The following is a 26,700-nucleotide window of genomic DNA, read 5'->3' as shown; positions in this document are numbered from 1 at the left end:
GTTTTGATACGCTCTAATAAAATATCATGATCGACGGTATCGAAAGCAGCGCTAAGATCGAGGAGCAGCAACATAGATGACGCATCAGAGTCCATCGTTAGCAATAGATCATTAGTCAATTTTTGCGAGGGCTGTCTCCGTCGAGTGATTTGCCCTGAAACCGGATTGAAAGGTTTCACATAGATTGTTAAACGCTAAGTGTTCATTATGCTGCTCTGCAACAATTTTTTCGAGGATTTTCGAAATAAAGGGAAGGTAAGACACCGGTTGGTAGTTTACCATGAGGTTAGGATCGAGGTTAGGTCTTTTAAGGAGAGGATGAATAACCGCTTTTTTGAATGCTAGGGGAACAGTGCCCGAGGAAAGTGATAAGTTTATAATATTTAGCACTGATGGACCTAATAATACAAAAAGCTCCTTGATAAGTTTCCCAGGAAGAGGGTCAAGTAAACATGTTGTTTGTTTTATTCCATTTACACGTTGTAACAATTCTTCTAATGTTATTTCATCAAAAAATGGCTTTGTGGCTGTGCTACAGAAAACGTCTTTATTGCTTTCCCTACCTTTTTTTCTCAACGAGTGACCGTGTTTGGAACCAAATGGGATATACTGAGGTGGCGACTTGTCCAGAGTGTACGTGCCTTCTGCCCGAACGCAGCTGAGATAGGCTCCAGCATCCCCCGCAACCCGAGAGGTACAAGCGATAGAAAATGGATGGGATGGATCTGAAAAACCTGCCAAGAAGCCTCGAAAAACTTGGAAGCTCATCTTCCCACATTCAAGGTCAGATTTCTTGAAAAACGTTTGGAATATCACGTTTTGATCTGGCTCTAAATGAGACTAAATATCAGCATCCACAATGCCAATGTAAAGGAACATTGTGAGATATTAAAAGACCTGATTAACGCCACTTGCTTTTTGGGGAAACAGTAGCTTGTATTTTGTGGCAAGTATCTTGAGAAAGAGAGATTTTTAAAACTGAAAAGAAAAAGAGAAAAAGGAGGACTTCTACAACAAAGTCATAGAGATCTTCATCCAGAAGGAAAGGCGAATGGACTTCATTTACAAGTAAAGGTAAGATATTCTGTCTAGTGCAGAGGTCCCCAAAGTCCGGTCCGCGGGAAGTCCATTCCATCCATCCATGTTCTACCACTTATTCCCTTTGGGGTCGCTGGTGCCTATCTAAGCTACAACCGGGCGGAAGGCGCAGTACACCATGGACAAGTCGCCACCACATCACAGGGCCAACACAGATAGACAGACAACATTCACACTCACATTCACACACTAGGAGACAATTTAGTGTTGCCAATCAACTTATCCCCAGGTGCATGTCTTTGGAGGTGGGAGGAAGCCGGAGTACCCGAAGGGAACCCACGCAGTCACGGGTAGAACATGCAAACTCCACACAGAAAGATCCCGAGCCCGGGATTGAACCCAGGACTACTCAGGACCATCGTATTGTGAGGCAGACGCACTAACCCCTCTGCCACCGTGAAGCCGTGGTACTAATGATTTGAAAAGTGTTCAATAAAAAAAAAATAAAATAAAATAAAAAAAAAAATATATATATGTATATATATATATTGCATTATTATTTTTTTTAAATCTTTCCTTCCTATCAATTCATATTGTCTAAAAAAGCATTTTCCCATCGATAATGTGACATCGATGTGTCGGTGTGTGAGGAATATATATATGTATATATATATATATATATATATATATATATATATATATACATATATATATACATATATATATATACATATATACATATATACGTATATATATATACATATATACATATATACGTATATATATATACATATATATATATATATATATACATATATATATATACATATATACGTATATATATATACATATATATACGTATATATATATACATATATAAACATATATATATATATATATACATATATATATATATATATACATATATATATATACATATATACGTATATATATATACATATATATGTATATATATATATACACAAACACACACACATCCCCGGCCACTACACCACTGAGTAGGTACAAGACAGCATGAATTGATTAACGTGGACCCCCACTTAAAACATTTGAAAAATGTATTCAGGAGTTACCATTTAGTGGTCAATTGTACGGAATATGAACTGTACTGTGCAATCTATTAATAAAAGTTTCAATCAATTCAAATAATCAAATGCTGTACTTACACTTTTTGACCACATGGAGGTGCTGTTTCTCAGCCACAACGTGACAAAGTGAGAAACGGCTGCATATGACGTCATATGACCACGCTCGCGTCTTAGCACCAAGAAAACATCCTTAATAGTTTTAAAACAATACGCACATGCATTGGAGATGACAGCCAAATATTTGGACCAGGAAATCAACTGCAAAATGGAAACACATTTTTTTTCTTATTAGCATCACGATCATAGCCATATAGCTCTTGTTAATGTTAATCATATACGTTACCTACCGATGCACGAATAAGTCCAACATTGTCTTTCACGGACATTTGTAGACCCTTCCTGGTGTAAAGTCCTGAATATTTTCTACTTGAAATCCTGCCTTCGAAGGAAGTGCGCTCCAGCAGTCATTTCAACACTCGAAGTCGGTGATGATGAATAGTTTGAATCTTTCAATACTATTTTAACAATGTAAAAATTCTCTGTATCGCAATTCAATATTTTTTCAATGATACTTTGCATACTTGCCTCGAAATCTTTCAAAGTACAGTGGGGCAAAAAAGTATTTAGTCAGCCATCGATTGTGCAAGTTCTCCCACTTAAAATGATGACAGAGGTCTGTAATTTTCATCATAGGTACACTTCAACTGTGAGGGACAGAATGTGAAAAAAAACAGGAATTCACATTGTAGGAATTTTAAAGAATTTATTTTTAAATTATGGTGGAAAATAAGTATTTGGCCAACCATTCAAAGCTCTCACTGATGGAAGGAGGTTTTGGCTCAAAATCTCACGATACATGGCCCCATTCATTCTTTCCTTAACACGGATCAATTGTCCTGTCCCCGTAGCAGAAAAACAGCCCCAAAGCATGATGTTTCCACCCCCATGCTTCACAGCAGGTATGGTGTTCTTGGGATGCAACTCAGCATTCTTCTTCCTCCAAACACGACGAGTTGAGTTTATACCAAAAGGATACATGGATGATACAGCAGAGGATTTGGAAATTGTCATGTGGTCAGATGAAACCAAAATATAACTTTTTGGTATAAACTCAAATCGTCGTGTTTGGAGGAAGAAGAATACTGAGTTGCATCCCAAGAACACCACACCTACTGTGAAGCATGGGGGTGGAAACATCATGCTTTGGGGCTGTTTTTCTGCTAAGGGGACAGGACGATTGATCCGTGTTAAGGAAAGAATGAATGGGGCCATATATCGTGAGATTTTGAGCCAAAACCTTCCATCAGTGAGAGCTTTGAATGGTTGACCAAATACTTATTTTCCACCATAATTTACAATTAAATGCTTTAAAATTCCTACAATGTGAATTCTGGGATTTTTTTTTCACATTCTGTCTCTCACAGTTGAAGTGTACCTATGATGAAAATTAGATAAGATAGTACTTTATTCATATTCAAATTACAGACCTCTGTCATCATTTTAAGTGGGAGAACTTGCACAATCGGTGGCTGACTAAATACTTTTTTGCCCCACTGTATGCCCAAAGTTTGGGCATATTTTTTAAAGATTTAGAGGAAAATGGGAAGGGTTGGCAAGTATATGGCCCAAACCTGCACTCTTGCATGTAAACAGACATGCCCTCCACATCAAACCCACAAGTGCTTTTAAGTCATGTGATTGCAACCCAGCTCTCTGCACACAAACGCACACACTTTCTCACATGATAGTTTCTAAGTATGATTTTAAAACTGGCAATCAGAGTGCTTAGTAACTCATTTCTATCAAATCACTGAGCATTCGTCTAATTCAAAGGTGTCAAACCCAAGACCCAGGGCCCAGTTCTGGCGCGCCACACCATTCTATGTGGCCCGCAAAAGCCTGGAAAAAATGGGTTTCAATAATAAATTTATTTTTTTTACCAAATGCATTCGTCCTTTCAATTTTGACAGAAAAAATGCATATTTTAAAATTTTCTCATCATACCAAATTAATTATTATATACTGTACTGCAAAACTATTTTGTGTGATAAAAACGAAGTTAAATATCTGCTTGTCAACTTTATTTATGGTTTTAAACCAAGTTATACATGAAGAAATGTAATAATCAAATGCATATGCATTTCGATTAATCACAGGTTATTACCCGCATGCATAATGTAAATAAATTTTAAAAAAAGTGGCCCTTTGAAAGCAGCCATTACTGCGATGTGGCCCTCAATGAGAATAAGTTTGACACCCCTGACATCATTCTGAAGCCTCTCAGCTGCAGGATCTAAAAATGTTCTCCAAATAGTTTTGTATGTCCGGCCATTGAGCCACAAAAGCAACATCCTGGAATATGTCATGTTGGAAAAACACTTTTCACCACAAAATTGTGACTGTTGGCTATTTTACCCTCACATCCGCAAAGTGCTCGAAAAACATCCTTCCTGGTTTCCATCAACATACTGTCAGGCGTCAACACTAAGAACAAAAAATATACGACTTGTGATGCATCATGTTGTATGCTTGCATGTTCGAATTAAAAATAAACTCACACTCAAAAAAGGAGGCCATTAGCATTAAAAGTTATTTGTTTGTACATCTAAGAAAAATAAGCATATATTTAATGTATTAAATAAACAATATGTGCTGTTCCACACTCAAATGACAAATTTTATGAATTGCTGTGCTTTTTTTTTTTTAAGAATGTCATTTCATGTAAGTTTTCCCCATTTTCAAGGCTTCATCAAAACAATAAAGATATGATATAATAATCGATAGATGCAACCTCACTGCAATAATCATGAGAATAACTCAGACTGGTCAATCATTTTGTGGTATTGACATCAAAATAACAGTACAGAACAGCGCTGACAAAAACAAAAATAATAAGATTTTCAAGTAGTCACATCCAGATAAATACAAACATTTTTGATGAAACCGTACTGATGAAAAACTCATTGCATTTTAGATAAATAATGGTGACCATACACAGTGTCAATGTAGTCTGGCTATACTGCATCGCATTTGCTCAGTAAGACAACCTGCTGCTAAATCATAAGGTGATATCTAAACAAATTAAACAAAGAAAAAACTGTTTATGTGACAAAAGAGGGGCTACTGCATTAAAATAAATGGGACGGTCAATGTTAAAGGTGAACACAAATTAGCAAAAATGCAGAGAATATCAAACATTTTTTAAAATCTACTTCTTAGAATTGGAGACGTCCGTGTTGGAAAAACAAAACAAACAGAACCAAATTCCCAACCTTATCTAAAGGCCACTGAGGCTTCCTTCACTAATTAATAAAGACTTGGCCAAATAGAAATAATGGGAATCCATCCAACTATTTCCAAGTAATCCTGTTTAAACTCACATTTTCAGATACAGCCGTCTGGTACTGAGACCTGATCCTAATATTTTGACCATAAAGTTTACATAAATTAGGACTGTTGGTATGTCACATTTTAGTATATCATATTTCTACACTGGTAATGCCAGCTAAGATGAAGTGATCTACTTGGCATTTAATTTTCAGTTTTTTTGTGTGCCATATTAATAGTAAACCATTGAGCATGGGACAACATTATTAGGGACACTTTTTAGTTGAAACTCCAGCGTCCTAAATGACCTCCAAAATGAAATTATGACTGAAAACGACCACAGGATGGATTTTAAATGTTCATTTCGCAGGTTGTGTGTCCAATAGACAAAGGGAGTACACCAGGAATATTGGAACTAAATTCTTTCAAGGGCCACATTTCCAGAAAGCTGAGGACCGGGGGGCCAGACTCTTCCATTCACTACTTATTTTGTATATTCCAGAGACTGGAGAACCAGCGTTGTCTACAGTTGACATTTGATTCTGGTCTATTTATTTTGTCAGAGTTAAAGGAGAATTCTGGTGTTTTTAAGGACCTTCTGCAAAAAACAAAAACAATAAGCGAGACAAATATCATCCAAGACTGCATTTTTAAAATCGGCTGGAAACATTTTTAGAGTTGAATTTGCAGCCCAAGTGGGTGAAAAAAAAAAAAGACCTAAAATGGAACCTTGAGGAAGATTACTTGTAAATCTAAAGAGGTTGGACAAATAACATCTGATTGTATCTGAAGTAAACAAGCTGCAACACCTTACTTACATACTGCAGATCACAATATGGGAAACAAAGTGTAACTTGTAAATGTAAAGAGGAGAGAACTTATAGGGGTGCCTTGAGGAACGCCTCGGTTATGCAAATCATAAGTTTAAGGTTAAAAATTGAATGCAAGAATCTGGCAATGTGTTTACAGTGGTCCAAGTTCCTCTATACGACAGGACCACTTTAGCTTTTCTAGGACTTTGCTACAAAAACGTTTGTCTCCCAGGTTTTGAACTGAACTCGGGCCAGTTGAAACACCCTAGTGTACATTATTTGAGCAAAACATTAAAGTGTGTCAGGAAACGCACACTAATTCATTTAGTTGTCTAACAGCACCTTGTTAAAGAGCGACGTGGACAAGACCATCCAGAATCCAGCAAGTTCTAAGGCATCTCTGATTGGTTTATCTCCTGACCAGCATTATTATAAATTATTACACCTGGCTTTCTGTATCATGTGATTCCCAGACATATTATCACTAGTTTGCCCACAACTGAAAAATAAATTTAGTTTTATTTCTTACATCATTCTGAAAAACAGTATGGCAGTGTGATGAACTGGAACTGGAAGAGTCAAACATATTCAGCAAACCGGTGGCGCCGAAAGAAAACTCTTTGCAAACAAGTGAAGACAAAACATATCCTGTAATGTCTGCTGATAAAAAAATATTTGTTTTCCCCCCAAAGTGTTCAATAAACCACGTCCTCCCATACCATCCGTGGACTTCTCCATACTTCAGAGGATTCACACGCGCCAGCGTTTTTGAGTTTAGTTGTCTTTACACGCCTCAGACACTAGAGGGCGGTGGCGTACATCTCACAGTAAAAAGCAATCCAACGACAGAGAAGTCCAGCACCCCTTGGAAAGGCCACGCCCATTTGGATGAGTGCAAAACTAAGCGACAATCAATGCAGGAGAAGTGGAGAGAAGGTCCAACAAGACTCCGGTTCTGAGACAGCAAAGTGATCCGTGCCAGAATTCATCGTCTGCAAGATTAAAAACCTTGGAGGGTCAGTGAGTCCGAGCTAAATGACGACACAAAAGGCTGTGTTCACTTCCATTCCCTGTCTTGACCGACGTGTGCGTTGGACTTCACAACATCCACAGCACCCCAAAAAGAATCCAATAAATCAGCAGTATCTGGCCGACTCTTCAAAAAATAAAAAACAACAACAGCGATGAAACATGAGTCAATTTGTCAACTTCTTAAAAAAAAAAAATCGACCAATATAAACATTCGTTCTGTTCTGGGTCAGAGTCAGGTCAAGTGATGGGGGCGAGGGCGGGGTCAGGTGATCCGAAGGTGTCATAAGGCCACGACGGTGCACGGGTGTTTGAGTTTACAAGGCAGGACTCCTCTGTTGAGCTGATAAAACTCCACCAACTGGATCAGGTCGGTGAATTTGGTGGCACCGTCGTCAAGGCTGAAGAAGGATTGGCCGTCCTCCTCACACTGACAGGATGGAAGAGAAACATATTTCAGTCTGTGTTCCACTGCGCAAATCAGTAATGGTGCACGCGTATCATCTAGTTGTAATTCTTAGTAGATTCTTCAAAATGTACAGTTGAGGACCTTCTGAAAATGTAAAGCAAGGCAGCAGTCCAAGGTGTACGGGGCACATTGTTGAATGTGATCAAAAAGTACTTATAAACACACCGAAATATTTTGACCAGGTAATTTTTTATCAGATAAAATAGACAAACTATTAGAAAACCCACTATTTTAAATGTTCTGTGTTCCTTATGCTTCACTACTAGTGTATTAGTCTTAGTATTTTAACGGTTTCATTGGATAAGCTTTTATTGGTTTAAATATTGGTTTGTCCTGTAGCACTTTAAAGGCCTACTGAAATGAGATTTTCTTATTTAAACGGGGATAGCAGGACCATTCTATGTGTCATACTTGATCATTTCGCGATATTGCCATATTTTTGCTGAAAGGATTTAGTACACCATAAAGTTCGCAACTTTCGTTGCTAAGAGAAATGCCCTGTCTTTACCGGAAGTCGCAGATGATGTCACATGTTTGATGGCTCCTCACATATTCACATTGTTTTTAATGGGAGCCTCCAACAAAAAGAGCTATTCAGACCGAGAAAACGACAATTTCCCCATTAATTTGAGCGAGGATGAAAGATTTGTGTTTGAGGATATTAATAGCGACGAACTAGAAAAAAAAAAAAAACAAGTTATAAAAAAAAAAACAACGCGATTGCATTGGGACGGATTCCGATGTTTTTGGACACATTTACTAGGATAATTCTGGGAAATCCCTTATCTTTCTTTTGTGTTGCTAATGTTTTAGTGAGTTTAACAGTACCTGATAGTCGGAAGTGTGTCTCCACGGGTGTCTTGACTCCAATGTCTCAGGGGAGTCGACGGCAGCTATGGACGCCACAAGCTCAGCTTTTCTCTGGTAAGAAGCGACTTTTTAACCACAATGTTTTCACCGAAACCTGCTGGTTGACATTCCGTCGTGATTCATCTTCGATTGACTGCTCTCTGATCCATAGTAAAGTTTCAGCTCCGGGAATTTTAAACAAGGAATCACCGTGTGTTTGTGTGGCTAAAGGCTAAAATTTCCCAACTCCATCTTTCTACTGTGACTTCTCCAATATTAATTGAACAAATTGCAAAAGATTCAGCAACACAGATGTCCAAAATACTGTGTAATTATGCCGTTAAAGCAGACGACTTTTAGCTGTGTGTGTGCGCAGCGCTCATACTTCCTAAAAACCCGTGTCGTCTTGCGTACACGTCATCATTACACGACGTTTCCAGGACGAAACTCCCGGGAAATTTAAAATTGCAATTTAGTAAACTAAAAAGGCCGTATTGGCATGTGTTGCAATGTTAATATTTCATCATTGATATATAAACTATCAGACTGCGTGGTGGGTAGTAGTGGGTTTCAGTAGGCCTTTAAGATTTATCTAAATGAAAAGTGCATAAAAAATAAAATCGATTATTATTAGTTATTATTTCAAGCGGGCGTTGTTGCATACTACTTTATTCAGCGGTCCTTGAACGCACCATAAAACACCTGCATTTTGGATTCCTCCGATTATGGAATGATCACGCTGTTCTACGAGAAAACAGCTTTCAGGTTCAATGCTCAGACAGCAATGTGTTCATTCAAATTTATTGTTTGTTGAGGATCCCAATTACCTGAAGCACAAACGCCAGGCTGCCTGAGGTCCTTTTCAAAAGTTCAAAATAAAATAACACACAGATCCAGTTACAAAACATACACAAATCCAATTACAAGTAAAAGAAAGGAAAAGATTTACATTGTGGTACTTTTTTTCTTAATGGTGGAAGACGTTAATGTCTCTTGTTTTCATGTTGACATTTAAGCTCGCGGGCTGGCAGCAGTCAGTCAGTGAGTTTCCAAAGTGCACTTATCAATCACAGTTTTGAAATTATTTGTATTGAAAATGGTAATACAAACCTTCAGGAGTTTTTTACAGTGGTTATCATCAATAACGCTTATGCTTGCATCCCTAGCCAGGGGTGTCCAAAGTGCGGCCTGAGGGCCATTTAAAGCCCGCAGCAAAGTTTTTAATGGCCTATTGTATTATAGTTGTATTACACTACAACTTGTAATAGTAGTTCAAAAATACTATTACAAAAAATCATGGGATAAAAGAGCAAATACAGATGACTTCCTGCTTCTCAAGAACGATACCAATAACCGATTAACTGATTTGTATTAATTATCTTTTAAATTTAGATTTCAGCGTAATTAGTGCACACCGTCTTCATAGGCTTTTAAAACACTGTCACAGCTAAACTGGTGTTTTAAGAGGCAGATAACGTTTAATGTGTTGAAGTGTGATTTTTTTTTCCCCTCTTTTCGGAATGTTTGCAAAACATTTGGTGCAAATGGCATGCATATGTCTTACTCTAAAATAGTAAAGAAGTCCCTTGCGATAGACGCAATGTTTTTGCTAAGCTGTCTGTCATGGAGACACGCCCCTCCCAGGTGATGCCACGCCCCCACGTTAAATTTGGGCCAAAAGCCTGATTCTGGAAAAAAAGAAAGATTTGAACTTGAAAAAAAAGTGAAACTGTTAAAAAAATTAGTTTGGACTCTGGGGGGAAAAAAGTTAAAATATATAAAAGGTAAAACCTTGGATTTTTCAGTTTCAGAGTTGATTTTTTTCAGGTACAAAACTAATTAAAATTGACATTTTGTTTAGTCATACGCAAACTGTAGATATACATTGAAAACTACAATATTTTTAGTAATGTACATTTTACTTTGTCTTCATGATTATATACATAACTATTAAATTTGATAAAATATGCATCTACTTTAACAGCGATTTACAGATGAATATTATTTTGATTGAGACAAAAGGGTGGTTATACACTTTTATATTTATTTATAAAACCATTGTTGTATTTTACAGATCTTTCCTGACTGAAACATCCCTAAATTCTGCAACAGTCACAACTTGAACATAAATGTTCAAGTTTTGCTATGAAAAAAAACAAAAACGTAAATAACGTCAGTACGGTTTGATTTAGTTTGGTTTGGCATTTCCATGGTCAAGGGTCCTGACCTGCACCGCTATGCTTTTCAGCACACTTGCGTTGGGTCACAGTAAGGAGATATGTTTGGCTTATGCAAAAACACTGTTGATTGGTCGACAGGGAATTGTCACATCCTGTTACAATGGACGGTAAGAAGGGAACATTGATCATACCTCTGTGGAAAAATAAGCCTGATTAGTAATTAGCCGATGTGGAAAGCATTGCTTAAGTCACATCTTCTGTTTCCTGCTATTTGGCGGTGATAACAGTAAGGAGTTGCCAAATCACCACTCAGCACCACCTGAGGGACAAAAATATTTCATTTAAAAAAACTTACCGGTAGAATCTGGAAATGTTTGATTTTCTGGTGATGGCACAAAGTAAGCACAAAAGCCTTCGGGTTACTCTGACTGACTCGCAGCAGAAACAGACTGTTGGAAGAAAAGAGAAGGTCAGAAAGACACTTTGGAGTTTTCATTGTATTTGAGTTGTGTTCAATTACCCGTCTACTTGACCCTGTTGGTGGATAATGCGATGGGATTCTTCTCTGGTTATTCTGCCGTGGAACCACAGCTGGGCGAGGTGGATGACTGACAACAATATTAGAGGGGAAGACATTTTTTAGAAGATAAACTTGCTGAAAAATGTACTTTGTTCACCTTTATATTTACCAGAGTTTAGTGAGGGGTGATGCAGTGGACTGTGGGAGCCCAAGATGTTCATTCGATGATTCCTCTTCTGGGATAAAAATGTCACAAAAACCGACAATATTAGCTTATGATTTGATATGAGCAACTATTGCACAACTCAAACAAATAATAACACCTTGAATGTGATCATAGAGCATGTGACAGTGACCCATATTTAAATCCCTTGATAAGTCAAATGTCAACAAACATTTACCAGCCGTAAAATTAGGCACTGTTGCACAATTTATTGAGATTCAACACAATACACTTTTGAACCTGCATCTTCTAACTTGGCTGAATAACTATTCATGAAAAAATCTGTCTTGGTTACCGTACTGTCAACCATTGCACATTTGTTAATAATACACACATGCCATGTGTACATAAATGTGTGTCTGTAGATAAGATATGTTCATACTAGGGTTGTATTTTGATACTTAAATTTATTAATAGTATATATTATTTTTTTTATAAATAAATAAATAGTCATATTTTGTTTTACTTTATTTTAAATATACTATATTTGCTTTATTTTAAATGCGGGTGTACCCCGCCTTCCGCCCGATTGTAGCTGAGATAGGCGCCAGCGCCCCCCGCGACCCCAAAAGGGAATAAGCGGTAGAAAATGGATGGATGGGATAAATGCAAATCTTATTGCAGTTAAAGAATAATTTTGGCATTAAATAAGATAGTGAACTTACTAGACAACTTGTCTTTTAGTAGTAAGTAAGCAAACAAAGGCTCCTAAATTAGCTGCTGATGATGCAGTAACATGTTGTGTCATTTCCCATATTATTTTGTCTAAATTAAGGGGGGCAATACTCCGGCTTCCTCCCACTTCCAAAGACATGCACCTGGGGATAGGTTGATTGGCAACACTAAATTGGCCCTAGTGTGTGAATTTGAGTGTGAATGTTGTCTGTCTATCTGTGTTGGCCCTGCGATGAGGTGGCGACTTGTCCAGGGTGTACACTGCCTTCCGGCCGATTGTAGCTGAGATAGGCGCCACCGCCCCCGCGACCCCAAAGGGTATAAGCGGTAGAAGATGGATGGATGGAAGTGGTAGAAAATAGATGGATGAGTGGATTTGGTTGCTTCCTGTTGTAACAGGTTTATCTACACTTATGTTAAAATGTAATAGGCACTTTTTATTATGTTGTTTGGATACTTAAAGTAGTTCTAGGTGATATTACACATTTTGGTTTCAATCAAATACCAAGTAATACATTGGTCTTATTTAAAGTCCTACTGTGTCGACGTATCCCTAAGTTTATAAACAATACAAAAATGACAAAAGGATTTGAGATATCAACATAATGGATGTAATCATTGTAGTACTATCGACTATGTACGGCTCTTGTTCTTGGTATCGTTACAGTCGATGTCTGTGTAGATCCACCCCTGGCATTTGTTTATGTTCAGAGGATTAGCTTGCTGTTAGTGGTTAGCTTATTGTATCCTATTACGGTGTTTAGTGAAGCATGTTCAGCTATTCCTCATCCTTTTAAGAAATGTAGTTTATTTGTCGAAGATTAGTGAGTTAGAAGTAGATTATAAAAACTGCCGATTGGGAATGGATGTTACGTGCTAACTGGCTAGCTATGTTTGCACCGCTTGCAGAACGGCGCTTCAGTTTTTATAGCTTCAACACTATCGTTAGGTTTTTAGGCCAAAATATTTTTGTTCTACCTTTCCTGTCTCCACACCGTGTCTGCTTGTAATGAATGGTCTGTGCGAATGCTTTGACTTACATGTGCTTTGCTCGTATTACAAGCAACATGAGGACGGTGTTTGTCATGTCTGTAAAAAAATTCATGTCCGTAAAAAAATTTGATAAAAAGTACAGTATTTTTCAGAGGCAGCAAAGTACCTATTTCAATTCATGTGCCACAGTACTTTTTAGTACTGGTATACCATACAACTCTAGTACATACAGTATGTGTGTATGTATGTGTATACAAACAGTAAACAGTACAGTATTCCCTTCCGTGCAACTATTCACTAACCAAAATTACATATACATATATATATTTGCCAAATTTTGCTACATTTTTGTTTTGGGAAAATATTCAGTCAGCTTTTGTAAAAGTTTAAGACCTACTACACAAAAATAACTGTAATTGTCTTTGCTTTTGTGAAATTTTTTTGGTTACCAACTTGATTGCATGCAAATCATTTTTACTTTTTTGTCGGTACTTGAATTTTTCTGTAAACAATTGTACTCTTATGGATATTGTATAATCATTTTGTATGTAATGAATGCAGATCTGTTGTTTTATATTATTCAATATTCCATGTTGCTTTTCAGCCCTTTTCAAATAGTGGGGCGGGCCTCCCGAGGAGGACGCAGTGCAATGCCAGGGGGGCACGTGTGACCTTTTTTTTGCCGAACCAGAATATGATGAAGCATATGTAGCACTTGGCTTCACTGTAACCACGGTGGAAGGCGAAGAAAGACCGGCGTGTTGTTTCCTTTAATGTTAATAAACCTAAAATGTTATGCACAGGTATAGTTACAACAATTTAATAGAGAAATTACAGTCACAGTTGGGAATTGAAGTTTAATGTATTAAAAATGTTTATCCAGTAGATGGCAGAAGACGATTATAAAAAACTAACAGTATCTGTGCAACTTTGATGCAGGTAGTGAGTGTGCCTTACACTTATTGCCTTACATTTATCCATCAATAATATCGGCCACCCTTCCTCCCCCGTTTCTCTTTAATATAGCAAAACTACATAACAATCATGTAACAATCAATTATCATGTATCACTCTTTTTGTATTTTACTTTTCTTCTTTCATATCTCTTTAATTGTTCTTTTGTCAGTATAGGTCCAACTTTGTATTTAGTGGTACAATTCAACTTTCTCTTGTCCACTATTTTTCCTTGTTTACGTTTTATGGATTTTTTTTTTTAATATTCCTAACTTAGGTACAGATGCACATTAAAACAATGTTTAAAACAAGTCTATTTGGCGCTGTATCAGTCTGCGGAATCCAGTGCCCAAACAAAGAATCCAAAGACTCAATCTCTGCTTTTTTTATTGACTACGACAGCAACATAATCCGCCATGGCGCCAAAAAAAAAGCAAGAACTTTGATTTTTTTTTTTTTTTATAAACCTGGCGTCTGCCTGGCTCTCCCTTTTCCTCCTTCCTATCTTCTCATTGCCATTTTCGCCTTTAAGATGAAAGTGATGAGAAATTTTTATTAATACATATCATTGAAACATATTCTACATTGTTTTCTGCATGCTGAACTTTAAGTATTATTTATAAAATGTGTCAATATGTTTATATTAATTTGATGTACTTTATTTTTACTACAAGAAGAATTGCTTTACGTTTTGTACACAGTTTTCATTTAACCTTTTTGAATGGATTACTAACAAAAACCGAGGTACCAATGTATTGTATAGTTAAATTGAATCAACGTTAAACTGATAAGTCAGTCCACACTAATTTAGTTATTTTAAAAATTAATGATGAAACTCACCCTCCACGCATGTCCCTCCTCCATGGCGGCGCTCTGAGCTTCCACAGGGTTGTCGATTACCCGGCCTATTGTTCCCGAAAAATCCATTGCCACAAGGGAGTTCTCAGACACACTTCGCTATAAGGGAGGGGGTAGACGTTAGAGCCAAAATAAGGAGTGTCATGGTGCGGACATGCTAAACAGACTTGTCAGCATTTCAAAGTAATGGTATTAAGTCTTAAGAGTTTATAGATGTCAGACTTAGAAAGCTTTAGCTACTCCTGTAATGAGAGAAACATACCACGGGTGCTGAGAAGTGTGAAAGCAGGGTTTTTCTTTGCTGGGGAATCTTGTAATTTTGGTACAATATAATCCCGTACTGTGAAGAAAAGAAAACATAAATCTTACCTGATGAGTGCATGGCAAAGAGGAACAATATACAGACATCTTTTTTAAGCCCAAATTCATGGAACACATCAGAGTTTGCTGTTATAGTGTCCTTATGTCAAGGCAGAAATCGTGTCATTGTGAGCAACATTTCGGATAAAATAGGAGGGGAAGACAAATCAGCACATGTAAATTTTACAGATCTTTCTCTACAACGTCCTTCAGATTGTTGTCATATTCATGCCGATTAATCCATGTTCATTATGAATACAATTAAAAATTTGGACGCAATTAACCCATCTGCTTTGTAAAATGACTCAAAATCTTAGAACATTAATGTGGATAAATGAAATTAATGTTAAAGCCAATGAATAAACATGTTAGGTGCTTATATATTCCCTTCTTTCTTGACTGTTTTTTCTTTTAAAATAAAACGTGATTAATATAATTAGAAATTAATACAATTGTAATTCATCGAATGTAATCTACAGCAACCATGTGATTAATCGGAATACAATTTGTCATGGTTTTACAGCCCTAGTAAATTAACACGTTTACTTGTGGTTAAGGTTTTGTTTCCATGCATAGGGTAATACATTGTTTTTTCATTTCTACACATATTAACATATCTGTGAATGTGGCAATCCTGTACATACATTTTACATATTTTTATGTTTGAGTACCATTTTTAATTACGGTCTTAAGCAAATACAGCTGTTTTGAGATAAGGGCGGTCTCTCAACACATTGTTATGCTTGAAGTTGTAAGCAAAAATTCCCCAACATTAGCTGGTGAAGCACATGTCACAGTGAACCACTTAAGATCTGACCAAAACATCTGGTCTTACTCGTAGCATTGGTTCATAGATAGAGATTGACATAACTTGGTTTTCCAACCATGCGAAGGAAGAAAGTGAGTATGAAGGACAGTGTTGAAAAGAAGAAATGGAATATATTCATTAAGTTAAATAAATAAATCATCAAAGACATGTCAGCGTGTCGCTAACTTGGCAAAACAATTCAAGCGTATCACTTCTAGTCTGCACCACACTGAAACAGAATGAGTCAAATGCCAACAAAGAATGTTAAAACATATCTAAATGGTGGACATTTATCCATGAAAATATGAAAAAGCTACTGATGGTTTGACAGAAAAGCAGCTAGAAGGAGATACAGTGCAGTACAAGTCATGATTGATAAATGCTGTACATTATTATTACATTACTTCATAAAACTTCTGTAGTTACTAATACATTCTATTGTATTGTTTTATATACAATATTCCTTGTCTAATAGTTTTATATTTTGTGGAGGCAAATTACATGTTAAAATTGGGCTGTTTCAGGGGATGAGTGGGCAAGCACCAATTAAATTGATTGTAATTAATTTTAAAGGGAGACGAACTGTTTTGAGTAAAAATCTACGCCACAGAACCTATTAAGCTTGTAAATTGAGCTACAACTAATTTGTTTGATAAATCAAACTAGATATAAATACTTGTTCTGTCTTCATGGTTTGGTATTTGTTCTCTAACTCAGTGGTTCTCAAATGAGGGTACACGTACCCCTGGGGGTACTTAAAGGTATGCCAAGGGGTATGTGAGATTTTTTATTTTTATTTTAAAAAGCAACAATTCAAAAATACTTTATAAATATATTTATTGAATACTACTTCAACAAAATATGAATGTAACAACAACAATGCAATATTCAGTGTTGACAGCTTGATTTTTTTGTGACCATGTTCAATAAATATTAGTATCAAAGATTTCTCTTTTTGGGACGAAATGTTTAGAATCAAGTTCATGAATCCAGATGGATCTCTATTACAATCCCCAAAATGGGCACTTTAAGTTGATGATTACTTCTATGTGTAGAAATCTTTATTTATAATTGAATAACTTGTTTATTTTTCAACAAGTTTATACTTATTTGTATATATTTTTTTCAAAATAGTTCAACAAAGACCACTACAAATGAGCAATATTTTGCACTGTTATACAATTTAATAAATCAGAAACTGATGACATAGTGCTGTATTTTACTTCTTTATCTAATTTTTTTCCAACCAAAAATGCTTTGCTCTGATTAGGGGGTACTTGAATAAAAAAAATGTTCACTGGGGGTACATCACTGAAAAAAGGTTGAGAACCACTGCTCTAACCTACTGAGTCTTACAGGAAAAAAATATCAATGTAATGTTTGTACCTTAAACAATCTAAACGCAGTCATCCAACATGTCCTGCCTTGTTCATCTTCAGCGCACAGAATTCTTAAATCCTTTAACTCCCCTCTGCATTTGTTGGGCTGCGAAGCAACATAAACAGAGTCAACACAGAATTTCATTCTTTGAAAAAATAACATCTCAATGTGTAATGTAGGAGAAAGGTAATTAAAATAATTTTGAAATAAGGGTCATCCGCTGCAGTATCTAATAAATGTATGCATGGCAAAGGCCTCTCGTGAGAGCAGGAGTTCAACTAAAGGTTATCCTTCCCGCTGCTTATGATATTTCACTCGAGCTTCACTCTGTTATCTGACACTCACCTTGATACAAAACTCGTAGTCTTTGGGTGCACCGTGCTGCTTTTTGCCTGTGATGACAGTGAAGATGTTACTGTCTTCAAGGTCTGCTAGTAAATGGAGATGTCTGGGCTCCTGGAGACACAAATAATTAATTTGTCAGATGATGACAGTGACTGAAATCGCCTGAAGTTACACGCAAAAGACAGCAGAAACAGAAATATGCTTAGCATTATTACTATGCGAAAATATGATCTACTCTGCCATTCTTCAGTGACATTAATGTGTTATTACCGTACAATTACAGAGTAAAATACAAGAATCTTAATTCTGAGATACCTTTGATGTTCCTTTTGTAGAACAGTAGAGTCCTGAGCGCCGCAGGAACATGTAAACTTTCTTCCATGACTTTCGGCCCACCTCCTTCACATACAAATAACCCTGGATTTCAGGACAACTACTGGTTGCTAGGAAGTTCTGAAGAGAGGAAATAGAGGTTAAAGCAGGACATTGGTACACATAGAACACAGATATTTAACTAAATTGTTTTGGGGGCCACATTTTCAGAAAGTTAAGGATCAGGGGGCTGGACTTCTCCCTTCACTATTAGTCTTCTTTTGTATACTCTGGAGAACCAACGCCCTCTGCAGTAGAAATCTGATTTCGGTCTATTTATTTTTTCAGACTTACAGGAGTTTTTTGCAGTTTTTAAAAATATTTTGTAAAAATATAAGTCTCACACACATTTTTGGGACTGAACTCACTGGTCGCCAGTTCAATAGTACATGTGTTGAAAAAGAGAGGACCTAAAATGGAACCTTGTGGAAAACTACTTGTAAAACTAAAATAGTTGAGCAAGGACTACTGACTGCATCTGGATGAAACAAGAAACAGTAAAACCTTAGTTACATGAATCACATTATGAGGAAAATGTTTTAAATGCCAAAAAGGAGAGGACTTTAAAGTGGTGCCTTGAAGAAAACCCCAGTTATGTAAATCACAAGTTTGGACGGCGGTGTTTTGTTTGCGAGCAAGGGTAAATGTCAATGCAATAATCTGTCAATGTATTTACACTTGTCCAAGTTACTCTATACAAAAGGAACATGCTAGTCTTTATAAGAATTTGCTGCAAAAATGTTTGTCTCCCAAATTTTTAACTCTACTCGGGCCAGATTTGGACCCCGGGCCGCCAGTTGAATAGCACTGATATTAAGATGTATTCACACTCTGATGTCCTCTAAAGCATCTTGGTCCCTGGGGTACAGCTTTGCCAACATCTGACACCTCCAATCTCTCTGTCAGCACTGACCGAATCAATAAATAGTGTCAGACAGAATTCATGTATATTTTAAAAATATAAACTTTACAAAAATACCCCGACTGGGAATTTTTCAGCTTCAAATGTCTTGTAGTTGTCAGAAGTATTCTGTCTCCATGTTTCCAAGAGGAAAAAAAATGACACTGTGGATGTTATTAGAGCTGATTTGGATTCAATGACATGTTGCTGGAAGGCAAACTGTTCCAGGAGACTCTGTAACGTTTAAAGCAAAATGTCTGCCAGTATTTTGGAAAATACCTACAGTCCACCTCAAAAGCTTCAAAGGGGCACCTTCACATGCAAAGTTCATAAATAAGATGTGTTATTGCCGCTATGTGTTGACATGCAGCCTGTGTATCATGGCAAATATTACAAACACCTGCTTGAGTGAGGAAATGTCCACTTTGGATGAGGCTACCTCTGCAACGGTGCTGTGTTTCGGAAAAGTCAAGGCAGTGAGAATTCCTGACACAACTCTGGCTCACCACACGGACTTGTCTTTTATGGCGCAGTCTTCATGAAGCATAACGGAGCGGAACGTCAATATGATTAGTAGGGGACTTAAAAGCTTTCTGTGAGTGGCGTGGCTGAACGGATGGTTTCCACTTGTGGTCCGTACTCTGACAGCTCCATTTCACGGTAAAGGAAAGAGCAGGAATACCTCATCCCATTACGACTAAAGCTTTCCAAATTCACAAAGGAATGTTTTTTTTTTGTCCTTTCCATATATTTTGAATACGGGAACATGGTGTTGTGCCAGGCATACACTGTAAGCATTGGAGCCACAAGCCAGTTTGCACAGTGCAAACACACGCTAGGCTGGTATGGTGTGTAGGGACTATTTCTGACGGCTTAATTCCAACCGTCACACATGTTGGGCCCGTGTTGCGTGTGCCGAGACAGTCATGTGTCAACAGAGGATCAACGGTAGTTATTACAGCAGGCATTGACGAGACACACTGTCTCGGGGTCAGGGGTGAGGTATGTCAGCTAGATTGTGCAGCGTGTGTGTTTGTGTGTGTTTTTGACTTGCAGGTAGACTGTAATGAATGTGTGTGTACATAATGCGTGTGTGTGTGTATGTGAGGGAAGAGAAGTAGAGGCTGACAGACAGCATATTTGGTACAGTGTGTGTGTGTGTGTGTGTGTGTGTGTGTGTGTGTGTGTGTGTGTGTGTGTGTGTGTGTGGTGGTGGGAGGATGGGGGGGGGGGCTGTCTGGGTCTGGAGGAGTGTGTTTGCAATATGCACCTGCAGGAGCTGCGATGGTAGGATCGGACGACTGGTTTCCTGGCACCATGCAACCATGTGCTCAGGGAAAAATGTCTGGTAGAAAGAAAAAAAAAGATGGTAAGTGACTAAAAGAAAAAAAGAGAGAAGACTTGCCAAACTCTCAAAATTAGACGTATAAATATCTCTCTGATTAGTGATCAGGAGCAGGTGAGCATATTGACCACTAACCAAAGGCAGGTGCAAGCATTTGGTGTCCATGGCAACGAAGGAAGCATAAGAACAGAAAGGAACACTAAACTAAGGAGATATGACCAAACTAAATATCACAAACATGACCTAGACAAGCGGCCATGACAAACTGTAGTACAAAGTGATATAAACTAGATATTTATTAACCTACCGCAATAAAATGTGTTTCGCTCATAGACAATACCTATTATTATTTGTATTTTAAATAGGGCATACTAATGCCCGCAGTAGTTTAATTGGAGTAAAAGGCAATTTAGAGGTAATCCATCCGTCCATTTCTACCGTGTGTCCCTCTTGGAGTAGCAGGGGGGCTGGAGCCTATCCCAGCTGCACTCAGGCTGAGGGCAGTGTACACCCTGGACAAGTTGCCACCTCATCGCAGGGCCAAAACATATAGACATACAAGAGTCACAATTACATTCACACACTGGGGGCAATTTATTGGTGCCAATCAGTTTATCACAAGGTGCATGTCTTTGGTGGTGGGAGGAAGCCGGAGTACACGGAGAGAACGCGCGGGTTGATCCCAGGACCTTCTCACTGTGAGGCACGAGCGCTAATTATTGCACCCCTAGGCAGCCCTAAAATCTGGCTTTTTTAGGGCCAATATTAATAATAATATGAATGATGTGTTACACAAAAAATAATTTGTAATTCTTGCCATCATGTCTATTCTATTAACTTGATTCATCAATTATATTGTCAATTTTATCCTTCAAGATTTTACTTACTGTAGTGTATTGATCTTTTATTCCCTGTAATTATGGATTCAAGCAAACGATTACTTCATCCTGACACTGTAAGCTATTCAAGAGGTTCCTGCTATGTGAAGCACTTTGTGGTGTATCGAGTCAGCAACTCAAAATTTTGAAAGAGCCATATTGGACCAAAAATACAAAAAAAAAAAATCAGTTTGGATCCGCCAAAAATTAAACGCCTTATGTAAGTTTTATAATGAATACAACATGTAAGTGTCTATATTAGCTACATTAAAATACCATCAAAATAACAGTGTTGCAGTCTGACGCAAATCTTCGTTGACAGAAATGTTATATTCATTCTACACATATTTGCAACATTAGTAAAATGGAGGCTTCTCAGAGGGTGAGATAACTCCTGGAAATTACTGCCTTAGAATGGCTAAAGGTATAGACGTGAAACGGCAGGATGTCTTCTTCTAATGGCTTTATTACAATCTTAGCAAGCTAGGTAACGTTTGCTGTGGTCTCTAACAACATTCTACACAAACAACTATTAGAAATTCAGCCAATATTACATCCAGATAATCCGTCATGAGACATTCAAATATAAATTACATACACATAGGAAATAAGTAAAGGAGATTAAATTAGCTCAAAAATACCTACCAACAAGGCATAATGGTGCAATCTGTACAAACAGCTGGCCTAAATGGCATGTTAGCATCGATTAGCTTGCAGTCATGCACTCACCAAATATGCCTGATTAGCACTCCAACAAGTCAATAACATCAACAAAGCTCATGTTTGTGCATTCACACACGTTTGGTGGAAAAACGAAAACGAAAGTTATACATTTAAAAACAAACTGTTGCGTTACAGTCTACAACACTATGGTAAGTTCAAGGACCGCCAAAATTAGTGGGACAAAACAGTGCTCGCCAAATACTCTCATCAGTGAAGCAGAAATACAAACATATTAAACAGTGGGCTTTCTAACAATTAGAAATATTTGTGTAGTGTTTGTCCTCCTCCAGAAACCATATTAAAAAGAAAAAATACATTTAATCTTCAATATACTTTTTCCATTTTCATACATTTTTGAAAAAGCTCCAAGGAGCCACTCGGGCGGCGCTAAAGAGCCACATGTGACTATTGAGCAGAGGTTTGCCGACCTCCAGTTAAGGGGTTACTGTCGTCACCACATGGCAAATTATGTTTTGTTTTATTTTTAAGCATATTTTACAAAGTGTTTGTAAAATATGCTTTTTTGCTTTTTCAGGCATATCAATGGCTAGATGAATATTACAGTAGCATTGGCCATGCGATAAGACCAAACTCATCAGATCACACTGTTCAGTATCGTGGCCGCTGATTGGCTCAGCCTCAGGAAGCATTACGATATCGGAATAAGAGAGTTCCAAGATGACTAAAGGGTGTTATTTTATGTCTAAAGGGCTCATTATGTTGAACAATGTATTTAGAATGTAGTACAGTTGTACGATATATGTTACTGCATATGTCAGCAACCAAATTAGGACCTTTTGTTTGCTTACTTAAAACTAAAAGAGAGGTTGTCTAGTATGTTATGTATCATAAGATTTTCTGTTAAAATAAAAGCAATAGCTGGGTTGCATATGACGTCATATCTTGTTTTTCTTCTTCCCAACTTAATTGACACGATGGTCAAGCAGCTTGAGCGTAGCAATAAAACAAGTGAGATTTAGAGTAGTTTGAACATAAAATGCTGTATTGCGGTTCTGTTCTTGGGTGTTCCAAGCATTCGAATAAAGAGATAGTGAAAAACTTATAAGAGTCCCAAAAGAAGTGGCTAATAATGGCAATAAAGTCAGGGAAATAAACACAAGTGCGTAGAAGTAAATGGCTCTTAAAAATATCTCATCATCTTGTAGAATAAAATCGGACCGTGCTTGTGTCTGCAGCGATCACTTTGTAAAATGTTTGTTTGAACATTTGATTTGTTTGAGAAACTCTCTCTAATGCAATCAAGTTTAGTCTCTTCTATAGTGTTTGAGAGCAGAACTGCATAGAGAAAGGACAAGAGATTGCATTAGTTTGTGTTTTTTTGTGGTTGCTATGCCTAAATATGACTACAAAAACCTGGATGTACAAATAAACCGACATTATGTTAAGGCCTAGTGAAGTGAAGTGAATTATATTTATATAGCGCTTTTCTCTATTGACTCAAAGCGCTTTACATAGTGAAACCCAATTATCTAAGTTACATTTAAACCAGTGTGGGTGGCACTGGGAGCAGGTGGGTAAAGTGTCTTGCCCAAGGACACAACGGCAGTGACTAGGATGGCGGAAGCGGGAATCGAACCTGCAACCCTCAAGTTGCTGGCACGGCCACTCTACCAACCGAGCTATACCGCCTAGAAATAAATATTGTAATTGTTGGTACAATCCACTGTATTTTCTTTCTCGAATTGAATAACAGAAACTAAAACCTTAAGTTCTTGTTGTGCAGGTAAGCCAAATGCTTTATTTGACACGGATGACCACATTACAGTGTCTTTGTTGATATTTGTTAGCATCAAGAAAGTATCCTTAATAGTATCAATAAAGTATATGAACAAATCTCTAGTAGGCTCAACAGCATATACTGAATGTTGATATCGCGAGCAAACAGTGCTGAACATCAGGGACATTTATAGTTCAATAATGAGACCAAATATGAACTTCACACCATAAAAACAACTGCAGACATGAATTGTAATGACAGACTAATATTTGCAAACAAATTTATCCTTTTTCTCATTAGCATCACGATCAGAGCAGCAGGGCACTAATTATGTCAATTAAATAAGTTACATAATGCACGAATAAATCCAATGTTTAATTTGTGGACCCCTCCAGATACAAAGACACGATGTGCTTCTAACCTTTTCTTCTCAATGAGCATTGTGCCGTTTGAGGTGTAAGCTGGTTTTGATTGATTGATTGATCGATACTTTTATTAGTAAATTGCACAGTTCAGTACATATTCCGTATGTACTGAATGGTAACACCCGAATAAGTTTTTCAGCTTGATACCACTGTTTTTGAGAAAACTCTGACATTAAAGGGGCTGTTTGCTATAATTACACAAATGCCTAGAGGGTGCCAACTTACCAAAGAATTTTTCACAGTATATCCCACCCTCTTACGGCTTCTCGTACTTAATTACATCATTACGTAATTACGTAGTTATGTACGTACGTAACACATGCAGGCGCATTAGCTTTGGGTGTTGTAGCTAATATTAGCAATTTGGACAACTAGCGTTAGCCGTCATTGAGTGTACTATACATTCTACCATAACAACAACATGACTGCAAATTGTTTGTATGTGTGCACTCACTCCTTGCGCATACAGTACGTGTTGACGACGCAGGGTGAAAAACCGCCAAAAACACCAATCGTCTTATTTAAACCGGTAAAAAATGTTATTACATTAAGTTTTTAATTGTGAAAAATATAGACAATTGTTAACCAAATGTATTCAATGAAACCACCAATAGTAACTAACATATTCTGGTTGTGTTTTCGTTATATTTTTTGCCTTGAAAAATGTTACTGTGAGGAAGTTGTAAACAGCACCTTTACTTACAGCATATGAATTTGAACCATTAAAAAAGCAGAGAAAAAAAACTCTCACACCTTTTTACTGCAGACTCTCTTACCATTTTTCTCAATAGCACATTAAAAAATACCACAGCAAGGAGCAGTTTTTAATTTTACTATAAACATTAAAAGGCCTTACAATGCATATATTTTAAACTGCACTTTGTACTTTTGTTTGTTCAAATGCTTTTTCCCCACCGCATAAAAATAAATAATTATAATTGTCCACGGAGCTGTTGCTTTGTGCATGTAAAGGAAGGTCAAAGACAAAGTAATAATTACCTGAGGAACTCTGAAGAATTCATATTTGGCATAGTTCTTCCTGAAGAGGAATTTACCGTCGCTGCTCATGGAAGCCTGAACCTGAACCACCAACTCATGGTCCTCCAGACAGCGTTCTGAAGGAAGGCAGAAAAACTTTCTAATTAGATCCGGAGTTCTATTGAAATTACTTAACACAGTTTACCGTACTACACGGCAATACAAAGTATGGTCCAGGAGCTGTTTGTTGTTAGCACCCAGTACATGGTAATATATAATTTAGTTGAATTAAATCATACAATAGAAATATTGTTATAACAAACACAGTTGAAAATAATAAGTACATAAAAAACTGTACTGGAAAAGATTAAAATAGTTAGTAGACACAAGTAAAATACACTAAAACATGATAAAAATATAAATAAAATATGATAAAATAATAAAGCTAATAAAAATTACACAAATGTATAATCCATCCATCCATTTTCTACCGCTTATGGGTCGCGGTATAATGCTGGGTTAAAAGCATGTTTAAGATGAGTTTTAAAAGTGGAAAATGAAGGTTCATTGTACTCTGCACATTTCCAACAACTCACCACTCATTTATTTTGAAACAAAACAGTTAATGTTCTGAATACAACAGAACAGTGGTTCTAATAAAATGTGGGATTCATTGAAGTGAAAAATGCCATCTGGTTTCAAAGGAGGGAAGTCTTCAAACGAGCCGTGACAATAAGATCCAGACTCATCCTTTCGTGTTCACTGAGGGCGGATGAGCATGTGACTGTAACTGGAAGTGTGTCCTAATGTGGATGTGGTCTCAGGCCCAGTTGTTGACATAATTTGTGTCCACTGTGGCGCTGACAGCAGACATGACTTGGCTCATTTCAACCAACTTATAAGTTACTCTTTATTGGAAAACATATCCTTCACAATAGATTCAATTAAAAAGTTGTAGTTGAATTAGAATATATATATCTCTTTTTCGATGTGATAGGATCATTTAATGGACCCTACAACTCTCTGACAGACACGATCCTACGCTGTCACGACGACCTTTACATTTCAGTTTCATTCCGTCGCCTGCCCGATGAGTCACTCATGTTTGTGACAGTGACTCATCATGGCAACACTACTTCACTGTCTCCTTCCTTATTAACCTTTCCGGGCTGACAAGTGGAGGTCATAGTTACTACTCAAAAGGGCCATTTCATCCCATTCACCAATGTATGACAAGTGGGCCGACATGGACAAGAATAGGCCTCTCTGCTCAAACAACTATTGTCCGGGGTCGCTCACAGACCTTTTCAGTTTTCCTGCTTCTATTCTGGTCCACCTCCTAACCGCTAAGTTGCAAGCATTGCTTCCCACACAAACATGAAACAAAAAAAAAACGCACCCCCCGTATTGC

At 37.3% G+C, this 26,700-nt stretch overlaps 1 protein-coding gene across 7 annotated transcripts in view; it reads right to left on the bottom strand.

Moving 5' to 3' along the window:
- Window positions 1–6,786: 6,786 nt before the first annotated feature.
- The window catches only part of LOC133562229 (growth factor receptor-bound protein 10-like), a 168,280-nt gene continuing 148,366 nt past the window's right edge, over window positions 6,787–26,700 (bottom strand). For 6 of the 7 annotated variants that reach the window (XM_061916220.1, XM_061916219.1, XM_061916222.1 and 3 more), the window contains 11 exons: window positions 25,311–25,426; window positions 20,473–20,547; window positions 18,245–18,382; window positions 17,930–18,040; window positions 17,591–17,689; window positions 15,299–15,376; window positions 15,019–15,135; window positions 11,503–11,569; window positions 11,334–11,421; window positions 11,169–11,262; window positions 6,787–7,745 (listed from right to left, as the gene is read on the bottom strand). In XM_061916220.1, the coding sequence (XP_061772204.1) occupies window positions 7,599–7,745; window positions 11,169–11,262; window positions 11,334–11,421; window positions 11,503–11,569; window positions 15,019–15,135; window positions 15,299–15,376; window positions 17,591–17,689; window positions 17,930–18,040; window positions 18,245–18,382; window positions 20,473–20,547; window positions 25,311–25,426 (1,130 nt within the window). In that variant the 3' untranslated portion in view covers window positions 6,787–7,598. The remainder of the gene's footprint in view (window positions 7,746–11,168; window positions 11,263–11,333; window positions 11,422–11,502; window positions 11,570–15,018; window positions 15,136–15,298; window positions 15,377–17,590; window positions 17,690–17,929; window positions 18,041–18,244; window positions 18,383–20,472; window positions 20,548–25,310; window positions 25,427–26,700) is intronic. The other variant, XM_061916221.1, reaches the window with a different exon arrangement.

This window comes from Nerophis ophidion, linkage group LG11, assembly GCF_033978795.1.
Source record: "Nerophis ophidion isolate RoL-2023_Sa linkage group LG11, RoL_Noph_v1.0, whole genome shotgun sequence".
Classification (NCBI taxonomy): Eukaryota; Metazoa; Chordata; class Actinopteri; order Syngnathiformes; family Syngnathidae; genus Nerophis; species Nerophis ophidion.
The sequence above is the reverse complement of the archived record's forward strand: the minus strand, read 5'-3'. Positions and strand labels throughout refer to the sequence as shown.